The sequence below is a fragment of the Acipenser ruthenus genome, chromosome 20 (genome assembly GCF_902713425.1).
Source record: "Acipenser ruthenus chromosome 20, fAciRut3.2 maternal haplotype, whole genome shotgun sequence".
Lineage (NCBI taxonomy): Eukaryota > Metazoa > Chordata > Actinopteri > Acipenseriformes > Acipenseridae > Acipenser > Acipenser ruthenus.
In genome coordinates this window covers 27,117,289-27,141,768 of record NC_081208.1, presented here as the reverse complement: position 1 = coordinate 27,141,768, position 24,480 = coordinate 27,117,289, and the positions used below count along the sequence as shown (strand labels likewise).

The 24,480-nt window shown below is 34.5% G+C and overlaps 1 protein-coding gene across 1 annotated transcript; it reads right to left on the bottom strand.

Moving 5' to 3' along the window:
* Positions 1 to 903: 903 nt before the first annotated feature.
* On the bottom strand, positions 904 to 21,780 carry LOC117424999 (ATP-binding cassette sub-family C member 12-like). Its single transcript, XM_034041600.3, has 31 exons — positions 21,700 to 21,780; positions 21,218 to 21,317; positions 20,515 to 20,681; positions 19,239 to 19,397; positions 18,877 to 19,024; positions 17,623 to 17,856; positions 15,245 to 15,418; positions 14,811 to 14,958; positions 14,555 to 14,703; positions 14,363 to 14,470; positions 13,773 to 14,039; positions 13,464 to 13,535; positions 12,832 to 12,956; positions 12,352 to 12,424; positions 12,032 to 12,235; positions 10,339 to 10,473; positions 9,468 to 9,555; positions 9,301 to 9,369; positions 8,483 to 8,575; positions 7,926 to 8,029; positions 7,558 to 7,740; positions 6,806 to 7,032; positions 6,004 to 6,141; positions 5,590 to 5,776; positions 5,242 to 5,331; positions 4,496 to 4,685; positions 4,167 to 4,326; positions 3,759 to 3,837; positions 3,091 to 3,204; positions 2,619 to 2,783; positions 904 to 2,364 (listed from the first exon to the last, which is right to left on the bottom strand). Exons 2-31 carry the CDS (start codon positions 21,293 to 21,295, stop codon positions 2,272 to 2,274), a joined length of 4,221 nt encoding a protein of 1,406 aa, XP_033897491.3. The 5' UTR covers positions 21,296 to 21,317; positions 21,700 to 21,780; the 3' UTR covers positions 904 to 2,271.
* Positions 21,781 to 24,480: the final 2,700 nt, after the last annotated feature.

The following is a 24,480-nucleotide window of genomic DNA, read 5'->3' as shown; positions in this document are numbered from 1 at the left end:
CCAGAATCTTTCCGTCTCAACCACAGCCAGTTGCTGCTCCTCTCTGCTGCTTCAGATAAGTTCTTCACTGTGCGACGCAACTCTTGGCCACTGAATCCGACGTCTCTGAGAAACCGGGTTGTAGAATGTGCCACAAATCCTCGACAACCCACTTCCACTGGGTAAACCCGAACTCTCCATCCTCGCTGTTCCGCTTCAGTGGCTAGTTGAGCATACCGCAGTTTCTTCCTCTCATACGCCTCATCTACAGCGTCCTCCCATGGCACTGTTAACTCTACCAGGTGAACAAGGCGTGCTGATCCAGACCACAAGACAATATCTGTTCGAAGGTTAGTGGTGGCAATCTCAGGTGGAAAAATAAGCCGTTGACAGCATATTCCAGTCTCTAGCAGCTTCCAGTTGTCCTGGGCGAGGATTGGTTTTAACACCTTTTCTTGGTGGTTGCTCTCCTGGGCGGAGGAATGTTGTCTTTTGTGTGTAATGTTTTGATGGAACAGGTGGCAACTTATTGGTCATGTTACGCTTGTCTTCCAATGCTAAGGCCAAACATCGCAGCACCTGGTCATGGCGCCAAGTAAACCGTCCTTGGCTAAGAGCCACCTTACATCCTGTCAAAATGTGCCTTAATGTTGCAGGTGATGAACACAAAGGACATGAGGGATCCTCTCCTACCCAGAGGTTTAGGTTCTGTGGTGATGGGAGAACATCATATGTTGACCTGATGAGGAAACTGATCCTGCTCTGTTCCATTGACCATAGGTCTTGCCAGCCAATCTTGCGTTGTTCCACACTCTCCCATCTCATCCATTCTCCCTGTTTGGCCTGGGAAATGGCCTTTATACACCTCATCCTCTCCTCCTGCTTTTGCACCTCGTTGACTACCAGCTTCCTTCAGGGTCAGGGTCAAATACTAGTTTAAGTGACATATGTGCAGTGACAGCTGCTTTTTCCATATGTTGCCTTGTTATAGTGTCATACTGTACTGTATATTACTATGACCCTTTCAAGAGTTACTTTATGCCTATTGTACAGGGTGATTAGCATGGTGCGTTGATGTGGTAAACTTACTTTCTAATCACCCTGTATATTACTGTTGCCCCTTGAAGTGACTGGTGACCACAAAGTTGTTTTTTTTCCTCTGTATAGTTGGCAGATTTTAATAACATCACATTTTGTGCTTCCTTATCACAGTTTTAGATAAAATGTTCAAATGTTCAGTAATAGATTCATAGGTATCTAACACTACACAAACAGTACATGTACCAAAATGACAACATAACATACTGTAAGCCTCCAAAAATCCTCAAAGTATAATTTACAAGTCATGTTAACTGCTGTTGCTTTAATACAGTGCCTGCAAGGCTATTGTGCAATATACATTTGACTAAGCAGAATTTATAAGCCAAAGGCAATGGGTGTGCTGACTGCCACACTCCCAAAGGGCCAATAAAATGTACATAACCAACCCCATCTCTTATCTCTGACCATCAGAGCAACTGAAACCCAGTTGGTATGAAAACATCACAGGCATCATAATTAATGTATTCTTGTTGTTGTTTAGATTTACTTAGCATATTATTTACTGTTTTCATCATCCCAGTACTGCAATAAAAGTAACATTAAAGGATATTATGCAATAACCAGGGACATTTTCAGTAGAGGTACACGACTAATTTTAAAATAATCTAATTCCGCACCTCTTATTGACTTTCAGTTTTTTAATGACAAGGTTTTTTTGGGAAACATGTCCAATAACTAATTTATTCCTGAGGGATCGAAATAGCAATTCTGTACTTTTAAAAAGAAGATGGAAAAATGCCTTGCCTCTTAAAGTAAACCACAATATTATTTTGACTGTAGCCCCAAGGCTCCCATCAAAATGATATTAAACTGGATTTAACTCCCCACATCAAGGAGTATTTAATGGTGTTCTATGAAAAATGACTCATTGTGCACTGCATTGCAAATGCATAACTTTTAAATAATGCATAGTGGCTTAACAATGCACACATTGGGTAATGCATTCTTCTCTTTCTATTGTAATTGTAAACCCTGGCCACAAGATGTATGTTTGGTCTGGTGTTGAAACATGTCTCTTGCCCAGTGACCATTGACTGAATTTTGGTCACATCTGGGTAGGTTCTGATGAGATCATTTCTGGAGATAACTTTTTTTTCCATGTCCTCAATGAGCCACCGTACACATATAAATCTTTTTTTCTGCCAGCAGAAAGAACATGCTACAGCAGCGAACTTGCAACTTCAACTCGGCTCACGTTTCCACAGTATTGCCAGCTGCTAGAAGTGATGCAAATAACGAATCTGGTCTCTGCACCAAGACTTCTGGTCGGTCGAATTCAACAGCCTGCAAGACAAAACAGCAAACATTTTATTACTGCAAAACTAACATTGTCACTCTACATACAATAAAATCTGAAATATATATATATATATATATATATATATATATATATATATATATATATATATATATATATATATTTATTTTAAACTGTTTAGATTGTTCAAGAAACCATAACAGACTGTCAAAGTGTATTTAATTCTTAAGGTTTTGTGAATAGGGCCCACATGTCCAGTTGAGTGTATTTATTCCTGCACCTTTCCATTTTCCATGACCAGGATCTTATCGCTGTCCAAAACTGTGTTGATGCGATGAGCGATGGTCAACATGGTGCACTCCCGGAAGGCCTCTCTGATTGTGTGCTGGATCAGGCCGTCTGTCTCAGAATCGATGGAGGCAGTGGCTTCATCTAACACAATTATCTGCATGAAAATATGCATGTTTTATTTATCTCCCAATAATAAACTGACACACACTAAATATGAAAATAAACAAGCAGTCTATTATAAGCACACCAACAGATTCATATTATCAATACTAGAAAGGCTCTTTGAACAAAATAATATTAACAGTACCCTTTACTTTGACCTTTGATATATGGTGGGTGCCATCATACTGTGTTCACGTGACTTGTGTTACAATACACTCAAGCTATTGCATTGTCCAAGTCAATGCATTTGTTGTTTCCGGATGATATAGACCAAGCACTTTGATATATGTGCTACTCACCTTGGAGTTTCTCAGAATGGCTCGGGCCATGCACAGCAGCTGCCGTTCACCCACAGAGAAGTTCTCCCCGTTCTCAACCACCTCTGCTTCTAGCTTTCTGGGCAGGCTGGAGATCTTAAATACAAAAACAGTGGGAAGCAATTCAGAAAGACAGACACACTGTGACATGATGTATGCAATCCAGCCTCCTGCTGCAATACACTCAAGCGATTTCATTGTCCAAGTCAATGCATTTGTTGATAACAGGTAACTCTACATAAACTATTAAGCATTTTATAAAACTCTATGCAAACAGACACCATAAAACCAAAATTCTATGAATATAATATCCAATATTTTATGAATTCTGGACAAATATATATATATATATATATATATATATATATATATATATATATATATATAATATTCTGTATATTATGGTGTTTTTGTTACTTGGGGTTTTTTTTTGTTAGGTTAGTATACAGGGGGTGCACATTATGGACAGGATAGATACAACCTTCTTGCTTATGCTGGTTATGCATAAGGTGCACATTAAATTCTAAAAATGCCGTAGGGATATAAATGTATTTGTTCTTAAAAAACAATCATACTGCTCTATCAGGCTTCAATAGACAACAGAAAAAAAAACAACAGCAAAAGTTTGATGATCTGATCTGTCTGCATACCATATCTTTTATACATGTTCTTTCCAGCGCTTGCCAGATCTCATCTTCACTGTATTTGTTAAAAGGATCCAGATTATACCTGTATTTAAAAAAACAAAGTGGTATGGAAATGAGGACACAAAACACTTTATTTTTATTATCGCAAGATGATTAGCTCTCAAAAGCCTGTAATTCTTAGGGTTTTCTGAATTACTTATATAGTGAATAAAACATAATAATATCACAGGGGTAGTTATACTTCCTACAAATGAAAATGTTGACAGGCAGAAATTAAATGTTTCATATACACTAACTTATCACCAGATTCGTATACTCATATATACTCGTATATACATTGCAGAATGTTTTAATTCTAAAATAATGATTTATTAAAATGCATTAGAGTTACAGAGGAAAAGCAGTTATTACCTTACTGTGCCAATAAACAAAACAGGATCCTGGGGGATTACTGAGAGTTTACTGCGTAAATCTTGCAATCCAATGCTGCCGATGTCAAGATCATCAATGTGGATGGATCCACCGAATGGCTCAACTAGCCGGAACAAAGCTACTGCCAGGGAAGACTTTCCTAAGATACAGGGAAAATGGCAAGCCATATTAAACCCTTTGTTTAATATTCTATTTTCCACCCACAAATAAAAGCTTCTGAAAAGTATGTTCAGAAGCATTGGTAATATAATGTGTAGTACATGCATATTGTTTTTGCAAAATGTACAGTAGGAAAAAAAGATCCTTACCGGACCCTGTTCTTCCTACAATTCCAACTTTTTCTTTTGCAGCAATTCGGATGTGTAACCCATTCAGAACTATTGGGGTATTTTCTCTGTATTTCATCTGGTAGTCATTAAAGGTAATTGCACCATGGTTTGGCCACCCTTGAGGAATTTGTGCAGCCTTACTCTTCATAGAAGCCTCAGAAACACTTCCCTACACAAGAGACAACACTGGCATCATTTCAAACAGAATGCCTTCTTGCTACAGTGCAACACCACTGTAGTGTAGTTATTTATCACATGCAGAAATACTGTATCATACAATAATGATTTATTTAAACTGGCTTTATTTAAAACACTTTAGTTTAAGATTCTGTATAAAACTCAATATTACCTCTAAAGATGTGTATTGCATCTACAGTTTACTGTACTGATCATCTACACCTGTGCTAATTAATGTTTTTGTACCCAGCGATTTTTTTAAATTTCCAAAGTCTTTGGCCTTTTTTCTAATGACCTAATTAGAATCTGTGGGAACCTCAACAGTATTTATTTAAAAGTTATATGTACAAATGTGTTATTTAGCTAAAGAAACTGGGAGCTCTTTTCAGAGAGCAAACTAGTTTATATCCTTTGTAATCATATATATATATATATATATATATATATATATATATATATATATATATATATATATATATATATATATATAGTAAAGACTTATAAATGGATCCCTACACTATAATTGATTTCTATCTTATCTTTCTTACCAATATGTATTCCAGTATTCTTTCGGCAGAAGTGAATTTTGCTTCCAATTCTGTTCCAAGTCTCACACAAAACTGTAATATTCCAGTTAACTACAAACAAAGACAGGGATTGGGATTAAGATAAAAAAAAAAAAATTCTGTCATTTATTTGTTTTGAAATGTTTCATGTTTTTGGAATATTTAGACAATACAATTGTAAAAGAAAGTATTACAATTCTTTGACAAACCTGTCAGTTTAAAATACTATATTATTGAAGACAGAGATTAAAATAAAAAATCCCAGGGCAGGTTTTTGTTTTTATTATATTATTATTAATTATTATTTTTATTGTTTCCCACAGCTCTTACCTGGATTGTGTAGGAGAGAGCCAGCCCTTTAAATGAAGGACTGATCGAATCAGGGCCCAAAACAGCAAACAAAGCCACCAGCAGAGAGACGACTGACGTAAGGAAATCCAGTCGAAAGGAAAGCCATCTTGTCCCGCAGTGAAAAAGCATATAATGACTGGAATTCATGTCGCCTAACTGCTTAAATCTATAAAAAGGTACAATAATGAAAAGAAAAGGTTGAACAAAGTCCAATGCATGTTTATCTATTCTCTCAGTTTGGACTACAGAAATATTGAAATTACTGTATATTTTATAACAGAGCAATATTGGGAATTCTGAGAACTGCAAAAGCTGGGAAGTGAAATACAAATAAATTGAGCTCTCTTGGAGACTCAGTCATTATTAACAGGGTCAAAGAGACACAATCCTTACTGTTCAATATGTTTTTCTTGCTTATTGTATGCATGGATTGTGCTCAGTCCTTGGACAGTAGCAGTGGTATAAGAGAACCAGGGAGACCGGCTAATGTTCTCCATCCTCTTCAGTTCTCGAATACTTCTCTGGAAAACACTGAAATATAACGCATAAATAAACCTTCTAGACCATTCAGATTTTTACTGTAGAGACCTAATACTTTCAGAGACGCCATGTATCTACAAAGCATTCAGAAAAAAACACTTTTTTAAACAAAAGAAACGTTGCCATCAGCAACTTTCAATGCGCAAAAAGACAACATTGGTTGATGAACTGTGGTAGTGAAGATTCAAGCCTAGGGATCTCATTAAGTTAGGTCAGTTATATAAATACTTTACTTACTTTACAAAACGCTGTTGTAATAAAATGCGTGGCAAGTGGTCTATGGGAAAAATTCAAAACACCAAGGTGGTCCCTCATTGAAAAAGGTTGGGAAACACTGTTCTAGACCATTCCGATTTTACTGTAGGATTCTAAAACCTTCAGTCTCCCAGAATAAGCACTGTTAGTTGGCACCGTTTTGTGGTCTTTATGTATCAGTGAAGGCAAAACCAGCAGTTTATCTACCAAATATACTTCCACATTGTATCAATTCATTTTAATACCAATTAACAGGCATTTGATGTATTGAATAATGTCTGCATAAGACCCTCTAATATACATACTATTAATCTCTTCTTGAATCATTTGCACTTAGATATCTAAATAATTAGATAAAACATTCACTGGGGTTTGTCCTAAGTATGCAAACATGACTTACAATAGGATGATCCAGATGATAACGGCCAGGATACAGACTGCAATAAGAAGTTCTACAAACACTATTGAAATGATGGTAATGGTGAACACAACCAGCAAGGAGAACTGTAAGAAATTCTCTGCGGTAAACGGCAAGCCGACATCAATCTCATCCAAGTCCTTGGAGAAGCGGTTAATCATCCTGCCAGTCGGGGTTGTGTCAAAGAAACTCATTGGACTGCGGAGGATCTAAGAGTAAGAACATAAAGGAAGTATATACAGAGAGGACACAGCACATACATGAGCTCAGTAATATAACAGACTTTCAGCCACAAGTAATTTCTTCAACAGGATTGAGAAAACATATTTTCAGAACAGAATGACATGGCATAGATATCTCAGTGGTAAAAAAAGCCTGTGCTTGTTGTATAAATATATTCATTGAATGCCTTGAGTATACATTTTACTACATAAACCAGATTTTGGTGATGACTGCGCGGAGCCAAGAACAATTAATCTAATGAGTTTTTATGGGCACTAAGCTGGTCTAAAACCTACAGGTAATCAAATCTACATAATAATGGCACCATTATTGAAACAAACACAAACTGTGATTGCTGCTGGGTTGCCAGGTTCTTATCTGGTTCATTATTCTTTTCTAATGCAGTCTGGGCGATGAAGTCCACTCTGACCTTTAAGACTATTTTTTTTCTAAACCGTTTTTTCTCCCTCATTCAACTTTATAGTAAAATCGTATACATTATTAACTCTTACCCCATGAAACATTCTGTTATGCAGGTTTGAAGAAGCTCTCAGTGTGACTTTTGTAAATGCATATCCTTTGATGACACTCAGTAAAAACATAACCACTACGATCATTCCATACACCAGCTGGTAAAACTGTAGGTCAGGATTATGTGAAATACTGCCACATTGTGATGATGTGCAGTTATACACCTACAGTGAATGAAAGAAAAAAAAATACAAGTCAGTCATACTTTGTAGCATCGTTTGCCAATTTCCTTTTATTTGACAGCCTTTATTAAACTTTTCAGTCTTAATCAGGGAGTTTTAATAAAGCTGTTTTTAGCTATTTTATTGGTCTATTTTAATAGCTGAGTTGATAACATAATGGAGATTACCCCTGAGCCCTGTTCTATCCAATGTCCAAGCCACCAGCTGCTGAAGGCACTTGATCCCACCATCAAGAAAAACATGAGAAAAACAAAAACAGCCAAAATATATCCTGGAAGAGAAAATGTGAAATCCTGTTGGAATAACTAACGAGTTACATAAACCAGTTATTCAAACAAACTATGCATCACACATGTAATTACATTTAAATATATGCTGATTGTATAAGTGATTGTATGTTTTAAAACAATGCATATTTAGAAACACCTTAGCTCACATCTTCTATTTGCACTTACACGACTGTATCTTCAGCTGTAAGTGCACTTATATTTTCTCAGGAAAAAGCATATAGCCATGTGCCTCTGTGTGATTATATAATATGTGTGACTAAGACTAAAGTTCACTAGCTTATCTTTGAAAGTGTGATTATGACATGTCGAATCACTGTGTTGAAAATTCATTAGAAAACTGAAGGGAGTAAGCTAAATCATTCGACTCATGAAGTACAAGAGATGTTCAGTATGGTGAAAAAACATTCTCTTCCTGTTTTTGATGTGCGACATACCTCCAGAAGCCTTAATATAAAAGTGGTAGGTTTTCCATGTAACAGAACCTTCGTGCCCTCTTTCCTGAAGCACTAACTGTTTTTGAGGTTCTTCTGGGAAAACATAAATAATATGAAATAAGGAAAGTTGTTCTAAAACTTATTAAAGCTGTGCATCTAAAACCTTTGTTTCAACTTATTATCTGTATAAATGATGGATAACATGGATAATAACTCATTGTATTCCAATTAAATAGAAACAACCATTGAAAATTGAACATGAAATATCTTTGCATATTTTATCCAGGCGAGAATTTCACAATGCTGTAGATTGCTATTTTAAATGTTGTGTAATAATAACTAATGGAAGTTTTAACAGAAAATAGTACCCAATTGCCCTCCAAAGCATTGCAATGCTGTAGGCATTATTATATATATTTCTGGCAGTTTAATTCTCATCTAATGTACACACAATGGGTGAAAAGTTAATTAAGTAGCCTGATCATTAATCACCTGTTAATCTGTTAATTTTCTAATCAAATGCAATTCCTGTCTACTCAAATCAACACAAGCACCGTGAGAAACACAATCCACTGCATTTCAGCACAGGCTTGAGGTCTAAAGTTCATAAAGAAAATGATGATCACTTTTATACTGTTTGGGGTCTCAGGGCCCACTAGCATTGTTATACATTCCCTGGTGGTGTAAATAGTTCTAAATATACATTAACTGGACTGGCCTCATAATTATTTTGCATTATTACTTTTTTAAACCAATTCTAGGTGCAGCAGAAGCCCATGTATGTCATTTGTTGAATAGAAAGAGTTGTTGAATGTTACCGTTTTTGTCCAGTCCACTTGAGTGCTTGTGGTTAGCAGATACATTCATCTCATCAGATATGTCAAAAGCTAAAAAAAACATGTAAAAAGAAACCAGAAATCAATGAGTTTTGAGAAGAACTCATGAATCATTTAATTCATAAGAGAATTCTAACACAATTCTTTACCAGGATTTTCAATTCCGTGTTCAGAATCCTTTTTTTTAGAGCCAGATAATTCTTGTGTGTTTTGTTCCTCATCGACAGAGTCCTGAAACTTCACATTAATGAATCATAACAAGTTTACTGTGTTGTTTACTTATTCAAAGCTTCAAAAGATATGCAGACTGCCATTTAATATTTCTTTACAGATTTACATTCAATGGGGTGCCCTGGAAAAACTGGATAACCTTCAAGTACGTTTTCTTTAGATAACCTACTTATGCTTGCGTCCTATTATCAATAAAATGTTCTGAAAACTGAAATGGGTTATCAAGTTTTTCCACCATAACTTAATTTTCCATTAATTTGTGATGGCAATATTAAGGTGAATCTGAAATAGTGAAATATCAAGTTTTTGCAGGACACCGCTCATGTATTATAAATGTTTCAATGTACTTATAGTGCAGTATGTAAGAAATAACCCGCGACAGGGTGCGTTGTGAGGCACAAGGCCGCAGGTGCCTTCAACAACCCAGGAAGTGCGGTAAGAATTGTCTTGTACACCCTGGAGTGGGTTATTTCGCTTATAAAATGGCTACATTTATTTATTTATTTTTTTAAATAATTACACAATCTAGATTATTGAGTGATGTAATGCTGTTTCAGTTGGATGTTAACATTTTAACCTACAGAAACACTGTTTAGATAATTGTTATTATTAAGGCATAGTAATATTAATAGATCAGGTAAGTAAGTTGGTCTATGATGTCATGCCTGTGCGGTAAGACAATTATTACTGCCTGGTCATGTGATCTTGTTCAGCCAATCACAGCACTTAATTTATCCAAGCCATTTTATAAATGTATATCATTGCTTACAAAACAAAAAAGCAACTTACATTTGAGTGTTCTGATCGAAAGTTCTGGATGAGCCGCCAATATCTGCCTTTTGTTTCCATCAAAGATTTGTGGGTCCCCATTTCTTTTGTTTCTCCATCTTCCAGTAATATAACTTTATCACAGAACTCCAAGTACTTCCCAAAACAAATAAGAATGACCATTCAAATTGTATTCATTAAATATATATAAACATAATTGGCTTTTTGTTATTAAGAACAAAATGACCTTAAAAAAAAAAGGACAGACCAAAACACTGGTCTTATGATAACGATAACTATAGGATGCATTGAGTTTGGCTGTAAATCAAACATACATTTGTTTCTTGAAGTTATAATTTAAGTATACAGAATAAGCACAGGTGCTGTCCCATACGGAAAATAAATATATTTTTAATATATGGAATTATATATTTTTTAAACCTGAAATGTATTTATAATATATTTTCTTAAACATGACATGTTGCTTAAATATATTTATAATATACTATAAATGTATTTTGTAAATCAACATATTCACATTTATACATTTTATTTTTCTAAATTATATTAAAAATACATTGTAAAATATGTTGTAAATAAATATATTCACATTAATATATTTAAAAGTGTATGCAGTGTTTTCAAACAATATATTTATATTGCATATAATGGGACGGTCAGGCAGCACTAAATTTAAAACAAGACACAGACACTGTGATTTTAATTCGGTAAATAAATTTATTCTTGACGGAACAAATATGGTCGTTAATCAATCTTTCTGCAGATACCGAAGTGTTAGAGATATCTCATAAAAAATAACTGGGCTAAGCCTAGTATTTAGAAGAAGAAAAAAAAGAGAGGTCAATAACAATAAAGGACACAATAGGCTGTTCATATTTTAAGGCACCTTATATTTAAACTGTATGCCCACCAATATGAAAAAAGAATGAAATTATAAAAATGTATTTCCAGTTTATTAGTGTTTTTTTTACTTTCATAGCTCTATTTTCAGCAACAATTCCATAGCTATTAATGCATTTTTAATTGGAAGCAGCAGTTTTTTGTAACATCTCATAGTTTCAGAAGAACAATGTTAGCAGGTCTACAGAGAAGCAGTCCAAACACCTGTTGTAATGCAAACAGCCTTTTAGCATATGTTGAAAGCTTTTCATTTTTGTACTTGAGTGTTTTATATACACTGAATTTTTACAAAATGTTGATATATTCCGTTATGTTTAAAGATAGTAGTTATTTTTAAGTGAAATTGCGGAATTCCATTCCTTTCTTATTTATTTGCTTCATATCTGTTTGGTGGAACACATGCAAAATATGGTGTGTGTCCAGGCACTTTACATTATGTAATATATTGTGAATACATTATATAATACATGTTTAGTAAATATATTGAATAATACATTTCTAAAAAATACATGGACAATATAATTGATATATTGTTACCTGAAATTATATTTTAAATATATTTAAAATATGTTTAAGCAAATACATTGTAAATATATTTTCCATATGATGAAAACGGGCCAATTTTGTAATATGTTAAAAATATTTTATATAATGTTACATACATAATACATATATTTTTCCATATATTTTATCATTCCCAAAGACTATGAGTTTTATATGAATAATATGTTTACAAAAATATATTTAAAATATATATTTTTTTAGTATGGGGTATCAGATTCCTTTGTTTTACCTGCAGTTGGTGAGTCACCAGAATGATCGTTTTTCCTGCAAGTGCCTTTTTGACACACTCCTCAAAAATGTGTTTACCAACATGTGCATCCACAGCTGAAAGAGGATCATCCAGTAAGAAAATGTCTCTGTTGGAGTACACGGCTCGGGCCAGGCTGATCCTCTGCTTCTGACCTCCTGAGAGATTGAGGCCCCTTTCACCGATCTTTCATAGGAAATAGAAGAAATGAGGACAAACACATGCTGTATACCTTAATCGTTCTTTTGGCATTGCTTAATATTGCTTTTACATTCCTCTCCCAATCTGGGACATTAACTCACCTCGGTCATATCACCATGTGGAAGAATAGCCAGGTCAGACTTAAGGCTGCAAGAACTAATAACTTCACTGTACCTGCAATTAAATAACAAAACAACAAATGCCCAAGATGGTACATTTAATACATATATGTTTTAGGGGAAATAAGTAGTATGCATTTGTTTCCCCTGGTAGAGAGGTGTAGCGCATCCAAAAACACAAGTTCACAAGTACACTTCATGACAATACGGCCCTGTAGCAAGTGTACAAGACCCCAGAAATAGTCGTATTGTATCAGAACTAGGATAATGGAAAGCAGTGGAGTCGATTTTTGTGGTAAAGTGGTCCAAGTCCCTGGACAATGCGAGAAGTGGCTGTGAATCTGCTCTGGTCTTCATGGTTTCAAAGGGAGGGGACCAGCAGCGCTCTCTCACATATCTCGCGTTCAAACACCAGTCATATCCTTGCTGATAACTTTTTTTTTTTTAAATACATACAATTACCTTTTTTCATCAAAATCCTCTCCCATTAAAATATTGTCTCTAACAGTTCCGTGAAATATCCAGGCCTGCTGGGATACATAGGCAAACATTCCATCCACTGCCACTGAGCCACGGAGAAGGTTCATCTACAACAGGTGGGACCCTTCTGTTACTAGAGAACACTGAAAATCTCACCACAAGAGTGCTAGAGTAAATCATTAAAAGTAACAGGGATTCTAAGTGGTCATTATTGATATTTAATCTTGAAGTTATCCAACAGAAATATACCATAACTTATTATTATGTAACTTGACTTGTTATTATTATTATTATTATTATTATTATTATTATTATTATTATTATTATTATTATTATTATTATTATTTATTTCTTAGCAGACGCCCTTATCCAGGGCGACTTACAGTCGTAAACAAAAATACATTTCAAGAATCACAGTACAAGTATTGATACAATTGTTACCAATATTACTGAACAGTTTAACATCTAGATGTTTTCCTCTGTGTTTTAATTTAATTTAATGTATACAGTATTTATTTAGTATTTACTGTATGGGCTGTTTAATATAGTAAATCAAAAATAGGAAACAGTTCAGCTACATGTTATAATCAGGAAGTCATGTGACTTAATCTTACCTCCCCCAATAGTGCTGATATCAATGAGCTTTTGCCACTTCCAACATTTCCACAAACTCCCAGAAGCTTTCCCTAGAATGTAAACATTTGTTGGTCTTTCAAGTAACATTGTTAGAAAACACCACAATAAATTATTGATAATTGATTCAACAAATAATGTTGTGGTTTGTAGATGTGTAATGTAAAGCAATTTTCATTAAACCTAAACCAGGTTGTTCATAAATTTATAGTTAAAAAAATAAGTTAACATTTATACCTTTAACAATTAAGTGAAGTATGTATTTGCTTTGAAATGTTAATAAAACGTACCTTTTCTAATGTTATATTAATATTTCTCAGAGTGACTTTGTTTGTTTCCTTTGTGGTTGATTTTGTTCCATTTTGGCTCTCTGAAGGTTGTGCTTTTTTATTACTTTCACTTTCATTACTGTTCTTTCCGTTTGCGAGGGTCCCGTCAGTCCCACTGTTGTCATCCGGCTTGTCCCATGACAGAGTGGCTTTTTCCATTACTAATGCATTTGGAGACCCTTTTAAGGAAAGCACATACTGTTCTGGATTTTCAACCAGGAGAATTTTCTAAAAAGAAAAAAAGTAAGACATTTAAAAAATACTGTGGGCCCTATACACAAAACCTTAAGGACTAGTTTAAGTTTTGTTAAGGACATTGTGATTAATTGAATCCAGTTTGTGTTTAATATACTGTTTTAGTGTTACTCTTTTTAAACACTGTTTAACTTGTATCTGTACAGTATCTCTCTTTAAAAAAAAAATAAATCAAAAACCTTCACCCAGTAATAACAGGTACTGGTAAAACTCAAACTGCTTACTCAGGAGGGGGAGGAAAAACATAATATATTTTTTGCCTGCAATAAGTGATGTTATTTGTTTCAGGAAGTTACCTTTAATCTGGCCAAAGAGATTCTAGCTTCTGCCAAGGCTTTTACTGAAAATGGAAGAATTCCAAGTGTGAATCTCATTGCATTGAAAATGGCAATCAGTGTGAATGCCTGCAGAGGAAAGAATAAACAAGATTTGGTAAAACAGTTTTTCTTTTAATAGTACATGAAAACACATCAATGGCAGTTACTTACTGCTGATGAAGTTAGATTAAGTTTCAGAGATGTGTGAACGATAAGGGTGAGAACTGTTGCCAGAGTTGGTATGATGGTGGTCACAGAAGAATTCACACTCTGGACATATCCTGCTTTTTCTAAAGTTTTTCTTTCGTTTTTACGCACCTCTGTCAAAACGGGGTTAGAAAACAGGTAATTTATAAATACAGGCAACTTATATGAGGCAACAAGAACACCATTCACCCCTACTGGATTACTATGTGATGTACCTTACCAGTGATAGTCTGCTCAAATGAACTCTCCCAGGCATACATTTTGATTAGTTTAATGTAAGTCAGAACTTCATTCATTGTGCGCACTCTACTGTCTGTCACATGTATTGCTTTCCTTCGGAACGCAGTTGTCAGCCTTGCTGTCAACAACTGAAAACAACAGAAAGGTCTAATTAACGAGAGTTGGATTAAATCCAACCTATGGTACAGAAAGTGACCGAGTACAAGGAATCAACGGCAAATTGTAATCTATCATGTTTTATATATATATATATATTAAACATCTGCATAAAAAACCAAGAACCAGAGGTCTTCTACCCAAGAATAAAAAGGGGGAGGGGCCATTAATGATGTTTTGATGCTAATAAAAGTAGAACAAATTGGAGGTTGGGTGTCATCATTCCATTAGCTTTGAAGTAAATAGTTTAAAACATACCTGTACAGGGATAAAGATGAGATATACCAAAACGCCAATGAGTGCAGTATATCCAAAAACATAGCATGCATAAATAATGCAAACTATTAGCAGCACTGGCATGCACAGTGAAAATGTGCAAAATAAAGCAGCATCAAAAAGTCGATACCCGTCATTGGAAAGGATGTTGATAACCTGTTAGACAAAAAAAAAAAAAAAAAACACTGTTTATTCAAATTCGTGTTCAGTTCTTTTTAGTAAAATATAATTCACTTTTTGTTACTAATGATTATCCTTCTATATTCAGTTAGAAGAGGTTTGCAGGGTTCAGATTTGGATTTGGACTGGCTTGCACCAACCAGAAGTGGGCAGAACCCACTTTTCACATTACCTCATCCTCTACCACAGCGATGCACCCACACTGATTTGGTCTCACCTATTTCAAAATCAGACTTCTGTGCATCCCAACTAATACATTTACATTCCTAATGGTAGTTTCAGCTGTATGTTACAAAGGGGAGGTTTGCTTGCCACCTTGACACAGCAGCAGGAGGTTATACAGTACAATAGTGTGGAGAAAATAACCATTTATACTATATTTAAATATATATGGCCTTTCTAGAAGGACACGTGTATTTTATAATCTCTGAGAGGTTTACAAACTCTGCTATTTCGCAGAACAAACACATCCATTGCTTGCAGACCATTTGGCTAGGGGAACCCCCACAATTGTTTATACTTCCATTTAATTTCCAAGCTTCAAAGAAAACAGGACAGACCAGACCTCACATTTTGGTAAACAAAAGTACTGATTATAATCAAAACAGACGGTTCTGCCAACTATGTAAGAGATAACTAAGGGGTCATTAATATTCAAATAGTGAGAGATAATCTGCTTATCTGGTGAGATCAGCAGACGTTGCACATCAAAAGGATAATTTACAATTCTATTGAAAGACATTTCAGATATAGAGTACCTCTGTCAGAAGATGGAGGTTGTGTTGGACTTGTACCGATAGAGATTTAATATTGAGACAATGATAGAAAGTTTTAAATCTCCTTAAAATCAAGAATATTCATGTGACCGTGTATATTGATTTATTTATTTTAATGGTAGTCGTCCCCAAAGCTAATCTTGAAAAAACTGTGCATGCCTTGAAGGTGATTGAGTTACCAGGGTTATCTCTGTTTCTGGTTGACCAATTATTTGAGAATATGGTAAAAAGAAGCCATTTTGATTTTGGAAAAAAAACGACCTGTAATAGTATGCACATATCATGAGTGACTTCGCTTTTGATTGGATGTTAGTAATTCTGTGTGTGATTGGATGTTTTGGATTTCCTCTTTTTTCAGAGGTTAAAAGCCTGTGTTTTGGATTAATTCACACTCTCTCCTTTAAAAAAAAAGGCTTTTCTAAAATGTGTGCCTGAAAATCTCTACAGACACTATCTCTTGAAAAATTACCAAGTACGTTTGTCGGTACTGCAAGGAAACTTCCTGATCTAGGAAACTCTGAATTTCTAATTGAAAGCAACTTCGACTGGAGAATGTCAAAGAAAAATATCTTTATTTATGCAACTCAACCTACATCAACTGTGTTTAATAGCAAGTCTCAGGTAACTGCTTTGGTAATTGTAAGACTTTGCTAGAGACATTAGTAAAAATTGCAACTTAAAATATAACTAAAGCCAGTAATTGCTGGAAAAAATTAACGTGTATCTATTTGAAGACAAAGTACTTAACGTTAAATTCTTCAAAACTGCTAAGCTGTGTCTACTGAATCGGCTTGCTTCAGAAGGACAAAGAACATCGCTTTTCATCCAACTTTAATTCTACATGATCCAAAAGGATCAGATTAAGTACCAATTTTCATCGAGAGATTTGTTTTGCATCCAAGATTTCGGTTCAAACTTTCCTCTTACAAAGTATGGTAACTATACATGTATTGAATTTAATGGTGCATACGATTTGGGAATTGATTATATGTAACTGTTTCTGATTAAATCTGAAAATTACTTTGAATATGCTTTTAATGTCTGTTCTGCCAATGCTCAGATGCTATTTTTTTATTGAATTTTACTTTTCAAGATTTGTCTGATACTTAAAGTACTGATGTTAGCTGATATTAACATCTCTGAACCATTAAATTATATTACATATATTAAGATCATTTTCATTTTTGCATTTTAATTACATTTATTTACATTAAATCTGGAACCTTCAAAAATAAAATCTTAAAATATACCTCACTATAGTTTTTGTTAAACATGACTGCTTTATACTTCTATACTGTAAGTTGGTAAGGCCTTTGCAATAAATTAGGTACCATTTTCTTTTGATGAAAATGTTTTTTGATGCACTGAATTAAAATAAATGTAACAAAAAAAAGCAAACTGTACCTCTCCAACAGAGATGTTCCCCAAAGACTTTAAAGTCACCACCTTCTGGAAAGCCACGGCAGAGAAAGCAGATTTAAGTCTAACTGCTGTTCGAAAATTGATAGCCCAAGTCAAAGAAAGAAAAAACGCTTTGCTGAACTCTGACACAAAAAGTGCAACACAGAGACCAACCCCATGAATGCGGTCTGGAGAGAAAGATTCAATATGCTGAAGAATACTGAAAACCAGAACCCCCTGTAATAAATAAAATCACATATTAATACTGAAAATAGTCAAACATACATTCAGTATATATAGAATAATGTATGGGCTGCAGTGTTCCGAAAAAATATTTAATCGAGGGGTTCTGTGACATCATAAACCTGAGATGAAATATTTTCTCAAAATGCACTGCAGCCCATATGTTATTTTTTATATTACATGGATTAAAAAAAATATAAAATATGTTGTTGCTCAAGATATCAGTACTACTCGGAATACAACGTACCTTCCTGTGTTCATACTCACAGCCGTCTCTTTTCATAATGCATAAATGACAATAACAAGTGGTGAATTCAGAATAGTAGTATATTTAATGATCTTATAATAACTTCACAAGATAGCAATATCACATTATTTTTAGCATAGGCTATGGTGTAAATATAGCAACTACCCATGTAATTAATATATATATATATATATATATATATATATATATATATATATATATATATATATATAGCCCTTGAAAGTTTATAGATAAGCTTCAAGTTCAAGTTTGTGCACGTTGTTTTTCACTTTGAGAGAAGCCGTGATCTGGACTATAAAGCCGGTTTAGTGTTAGAAACTGTTTTTTTGTATTCAGCCGATGAAGGACTTGTAGTCCCAGACGTCCCGATGATTGATTTGTGATCAATTGTTCTACCTTTTTAAGTACCTGAAATATCCTTTTCTGTTTTTCTCTTTTCTTGTTGATCATTTTGGTACACAGCAGTTTTCCTTTTTCTCAAACTTATATATATATATATATATATATATATATATATATATATATATATATATATATATATATATATATATATATATATATATATATATATATATAATTTATGTTGCATTTGATTTTTAGAAATTCCTGTTTCATCAAGAATCCTTGAAAATATACAAATTATTTTGACAAGTCTATACACAGGTATGAAAATATGAAGAAGGAAAAAAAAAGATTAAAGCTTGTTGTTCATTTGCACAAATATAAAAATGAATACTAGTACTCACTGGTCCTATAAAACTGGCAGCAGTGAACAAAATGGAGACACAGAAAGACAGGATAATACGAGTCTTTTGAAAATGAAAGGCCACATGTTCAATTGAAGCCTTCTGAGGTCCAACCCTAGCAACCTCCTCATCCCAGAGCCTCTGAAATCTTAATGAATATACAGCATTCAAAGAGTATACAGGAGTATATACATTATAAAAGGTATCGGGTACTGAAAGCTTCAATTTGAGAAAATAACTTTTATCACACAGTTGAGGTCAACGTTTGTATTACATACAGAATAATTTGTTAGCTTTTTTATACAATGTGTGAAAAAGAAAGCCACAGATTATATGGGAAAAACTATATATTTTATTGTTACCTTTTTGCATTAACATCTGAACCATCAAGTGGCGATAAAGAAGGTACGGAGTCGACATCAATCTGTCGTCTAAAGACTTTCCACAAAATGGGAGTGAGCCATGTAAACATAGCCAGAGAAAAGAAACCAGCATCATCTAGAGGGCTGGCAGCAGGTGGTCTAAAGTATGAAAAAGATATGTATAGTGTAAAGTTATACTTATTTAGTATAAGAAAATATACAGATATTGTCATTATTACAACCCGTGACCCAATGGAAATAATTACATAATTATTGCAAATTTACAGTAATACAATGAACAATAGTATATATATATTTTTAAAACAACTGACTGTTTCCCAAAGCCTAGATATTCATTAAAGTTCTTGGACGCAAAAGTTTTGTAGTTTGAAAGATGACTCATCAGCAGGCAAGCAAACAAACCAGTTCATCTGTTTGCTTTCTGACATTAGTCTTGTAACCGAGCGAGGCTGCTGTTCACAACCTTACAGTCAAATTAGCTATAGAGGTAGGGATATGCATTTCATGGCACAATCCTCACTCAACAGTACAGCAGTAGCAGGGCCTGGTTACCGAGGGAATATTAAGCAAGGCCAGCATTAGTAAATACGAGCCAAACGCAAAGTGTAATCATTCCCAAGATTATGGGATGCTTCTCATTATTTCATAAGGTCACAAAGGCTCCAGTTCACAGCACAGCTCTGTCTTGGAATGCATCCACTGGGAGGATATCACTTTATAATGACTGGTGAGCAATTTTTCAATGGGCTCATCCAGTTGATATTTCCCATAATAGACAGCCCTGTGATGTGGAAAACACACTCATTAATACCGGCAACAGATCACGACCCCAGCGCGAGCCATCAAACCGAAAGGAATTCCAACTGTACCTCACATTGTTGCTGTCGTTCGCTTCTCAGTCGGGAAAAAATTGCTCACCAGAGATTATATAAAAATACTGCATGGGGTAGTGTGTGGCATCCCACACCTCGGGTGGGCATTACATTCTCAATACCCCATGCAGTATTCTCTAAATATACTGAGTGCCCTTTAGTTATCACTTAAACATGTGCACAGCAGTGAATTGCAAGTATGTTTAATCAAAGCTTTGGTAACATCACACATCATGCATGATTTTTGACAACACATTGATTAACTTTTTATTAATGTTATAGTTTTTTTTTTATGTTTTGTATATTACTTTTTACTGTGGTATAAATAATAATTTTCACCCACAAAAAATAAAAACATAATATTATGTTGTTTTTTTACTCACGTTGTAATGCAACGGACAGGGATCAGGTGTTTCAAGCTAGCATTATATTTATATTTTTTTCTGGAATTATCATATTCAGTGTAATCCAAAGGTGTTATAAAAACAGGTGATGGGTTCACTATTCCAGTTGTTTCCATATACCAAGGGGCATTTTCTGGCATTGTTTTCTTAAAAAGAATTATAAAGAAAAAATACTTCATATTACATGTGTAGTTAATTGTTTTTGTAATATTTAGAAATGATGTTAATTATATGAGTCATGAATTAATCATTCCTTACTGAAACATTGTATTTATAAATCAATATGTTTTTTTTTTGTTTTTTTTTCATATACTTGTAACCTGCTATCTATATGCCTAACAAAACATATTTGGTCTGTGTAACATTGAATCTGAGCATTCCAACAACCAACAGCAACCCAGAAAACAAAACTGATAAATGATGAGTCAGAAAATGCTGGTACCAACAGCAGAATTCAATTATAAAACATATCTAGCTTTTTTGTGGTATAGGTACAGTTGAATAAAAAATATTAATACTGGTATGTCAAAACGTGGAAAAGATAAATAAAGTTGCAGGTTTATAAACAGAGTTGTGTGCTTCTTACAGCCAGGCGACTAAACAACTGTCTGGTTGGACTGTTTTAGACTAATTCTAAAAATGAATTATATAATTTGCAACCGTATCTATTAATAATACTTACATACGATCCACCACTATGAGCTTCATCAGAGGTGGAATAATCTGGATCAACAGCATATGTTTTACGTTTAAAAACCATTTTCAATCCCCAACCTGAGTCTCTGCATACAATTGCCAAAAAAAAAAAATAGTAATAATAATATAATAATAATGATTTATTTTTGTTGCTGGAAAACTTTTCTACATGCTCACACAAGCACAATAACTATTTTTCATCTCTCATTAAAAAAAGTTATATGTTAGGCAATTAAACTCAAAATACACTTTGCATTCCAAAAATACATGTAAGCTATGGTTCTTAAAAGAAAGAGTACAATATTCAAAAGTCAATATTCAGTAACAATAACAGAATTATAGTAACTAGAAGATTAAGATTGTTCTCTCTTTACACCAAATAACTATGCAGTTTAGATGTGTACTGTATAAGCACATTATAATCCATTTCAATTTCTGTACTGAAATTCCATTTAAAAAAACAAATACCTGAAAAGATTGTATCATCAAGGGATGTGAACAAAGGCAGCTTCTATCCTTGTGGTGCACGTTAAGTAAATGCTGTCTTCTATTTGCTTGTAATGTTGAAGGACACAGTGTTATATCATGTTAGTCTCTAGGTCTCAAAGGTTATTTTGTACAGAGGTTTATTATCTGGCCACATAATGTGACTGTGTTTATGTAAAACGTAACTGTCTTAATTAGGACATTGAGAAAGCCACTAAACCAAACAAAGGAGGACAACAAAACTGACTGAAAAAAGGTTAAAAGTAATGTAACCCTTTGCTAGCTTCTGCAAACTGCAATGACTGCCATTCAATACTGTAAATACTGTACTGTACATATGTCTGTACATATGTTTTTTTTTTCAAATTCGTAATATAGTTGACTTATGCTGTTTTTTATTGTACAGTAATACATTCCATGTAGTATAAAGGTTTATTACAGAAGAAGCAATATAAAACAATGTAATATGTAACTAGTACTGTACATTACTGTACATTACTATGTAACATTCTGTATTTTAATTATATAATACAGTAACTCTTATGTTGCCTTCGATAAAAACGGTCAGCTAAATTAATTATAAAAAATAAAAAAATGTAATTAATGTACTGAATAATACTGTACTTCATAATTACTGTACATTCCATAGTTACTGTGGTATATGAATGCAAGCAGAAAGGAAAGTAACATTTGTGTCTATGTAGGTTTGCATTTACAAGTAGATAAGAAGGCTCATGTTTGAAACATGACAGGTACAGACGTGCTCAAATTTGTTGGTACCCCTCCACAAAAAATGAAGAATGCACAATTTTCTCTGAAATAACTTGAAACTGACAAAAATAATTGGCATCCACCATTGTTTATTCCATATTTAATAGAAATCAAACTTTGCTTTTGATTTTTTTATTCAACATAATATTGTAAATAAGAAAACAAATGAAAATGGCATGGACAAAAATGATGGGACTGCTAACCTAATATTTTGTTGCACAACCTTTAGAGGCAATCACTGCAATCAAACATTTTCTGTAGCTCTCAATGAGACTTCTGCACCTGTTAACAGGTAGTTTGGCCCACTTTTCCTGAGCAAACTGCTCCAGCTGTCTTAGGTTTGATGGGTGCCTTCTCCAGACTGCAAGTTTCAGCTCTTTCCATAGATGTTCGATAGGATTCAGATCAGGACTCATAGAAGGCCACTTCAGAATAGTCCAATGTTTTGTTCTTATCCATTCTTGGGTGCTTTTAGCTGTGTGTTTTGGGTCATTATCCTGTTGGAGGACCCATGACCTGCGACTGAGACAGAGCTTTCTGACACTGGGCAGTACGTTTCGCTCCAGAATGCCTTGATAGTCTTGAGATTTCATTGTGCCCTACACAGATTCAAGGCACCCTGTGCCAGGCGCAGCAAAGCAGCCCCAAAACACAACCGAGCCTCCTCCATGTTTCACTGTAGGTATGGTGTTCTTTTCTTTGAAAGCTTCATTTTTTCGTCTGTGAACATAGAGCTGATGTGACTTGCCAAAAAGCTCCAGTTTTGACTCATCTGTCCAAAGGACATTCTCCCAGAAGGATTGTGGCTTGTCAATATGCATTTTAGCAAATTCCAGTCTGGCTTTTTTATGTTTTTCTTTCAAAAGTGGAGTCCTCCTGGGTCTTCTTCCATGGAGCCCACTTTTGCTCAAAAAGCGACGGATGGTGCGATCAGTAACTGACGTACCTTCACCTTGGAGTTCAGCTTGTATCTCTTTGGCAGTTATCCTTGGTTCTTTTTCTACCATTCGCACTATCCTTCTGTTCACTCTGGGGTCGATTTTCCGCTTGCGGCCGCGCCCAGGGAGGTTGGCTACAGTTCCATGGATCTTAAACTTCTTAATAATATTTGCAACTGTTGTCACAGGAACATCAAGCTGCTTGGAGATGGTCTTGTAGCCTTTACTTTACCATGCTTGTCTATTATTTTCTTTCTGATCTCCTCAGACAACTCTCTCCTTTGCTTTCTCTGGTCCATGTTCAGTGTGGTGCAAACAATGATACCAAACAGCACAGTGACTACTTTTCTCCATTTAAATAGGCTGCATGACTGATTACAAGATTGGAGACATGTGTGATACTAATTAAAGAAACTAATTAGTTTGAAATATCACTATAATCCAATTATTTATTATCTTTTCTAAGGGGTACCAACAAATGTGTCCAGGCCATTTTAGAATATCTTTGTAGAATAAGCAATAATTCATCTCTTTTCACAGCTTCTTTGCTTTATTCTATGACATACCAAAGGCATGCAAGTATACATGATAAATAGCTTTTAATTTCATCACTTTTCAGGAGGAATGAAGCATTATTTCAAGGAGCTGTAAGGGTACCAACAAATTTGAGCACGTCTGTATGTGCTTGGTGGCAGCTTGGGTCACATGAGGACACTGAGGAGAGGCCTCCAAGCTCAGGGAGGGAGGAGTGCACACAGACCCCTGGTGTCAATCAATCAATATTTATTTTATATTGCGCCTTTCATAGTGGACCACCATCACAAAACGCTTTAGGAGATAGTAATAGGTGATATTAACATTTAACATGACTTACAGAAAGATACATGCTAGTGTGCAACTGTGGAAATACAGCTTCCAGCTGAGAAGCACACAATCATCAACAAATTATAATTGTGAAGTGACAATCTGAGATCTAATTAATTCTGATCTTTCAGAAAACCCTACAAGGAGTCTTATTAGGCTCTGTGACCTACAGTAGAGAACTGCTTATAAT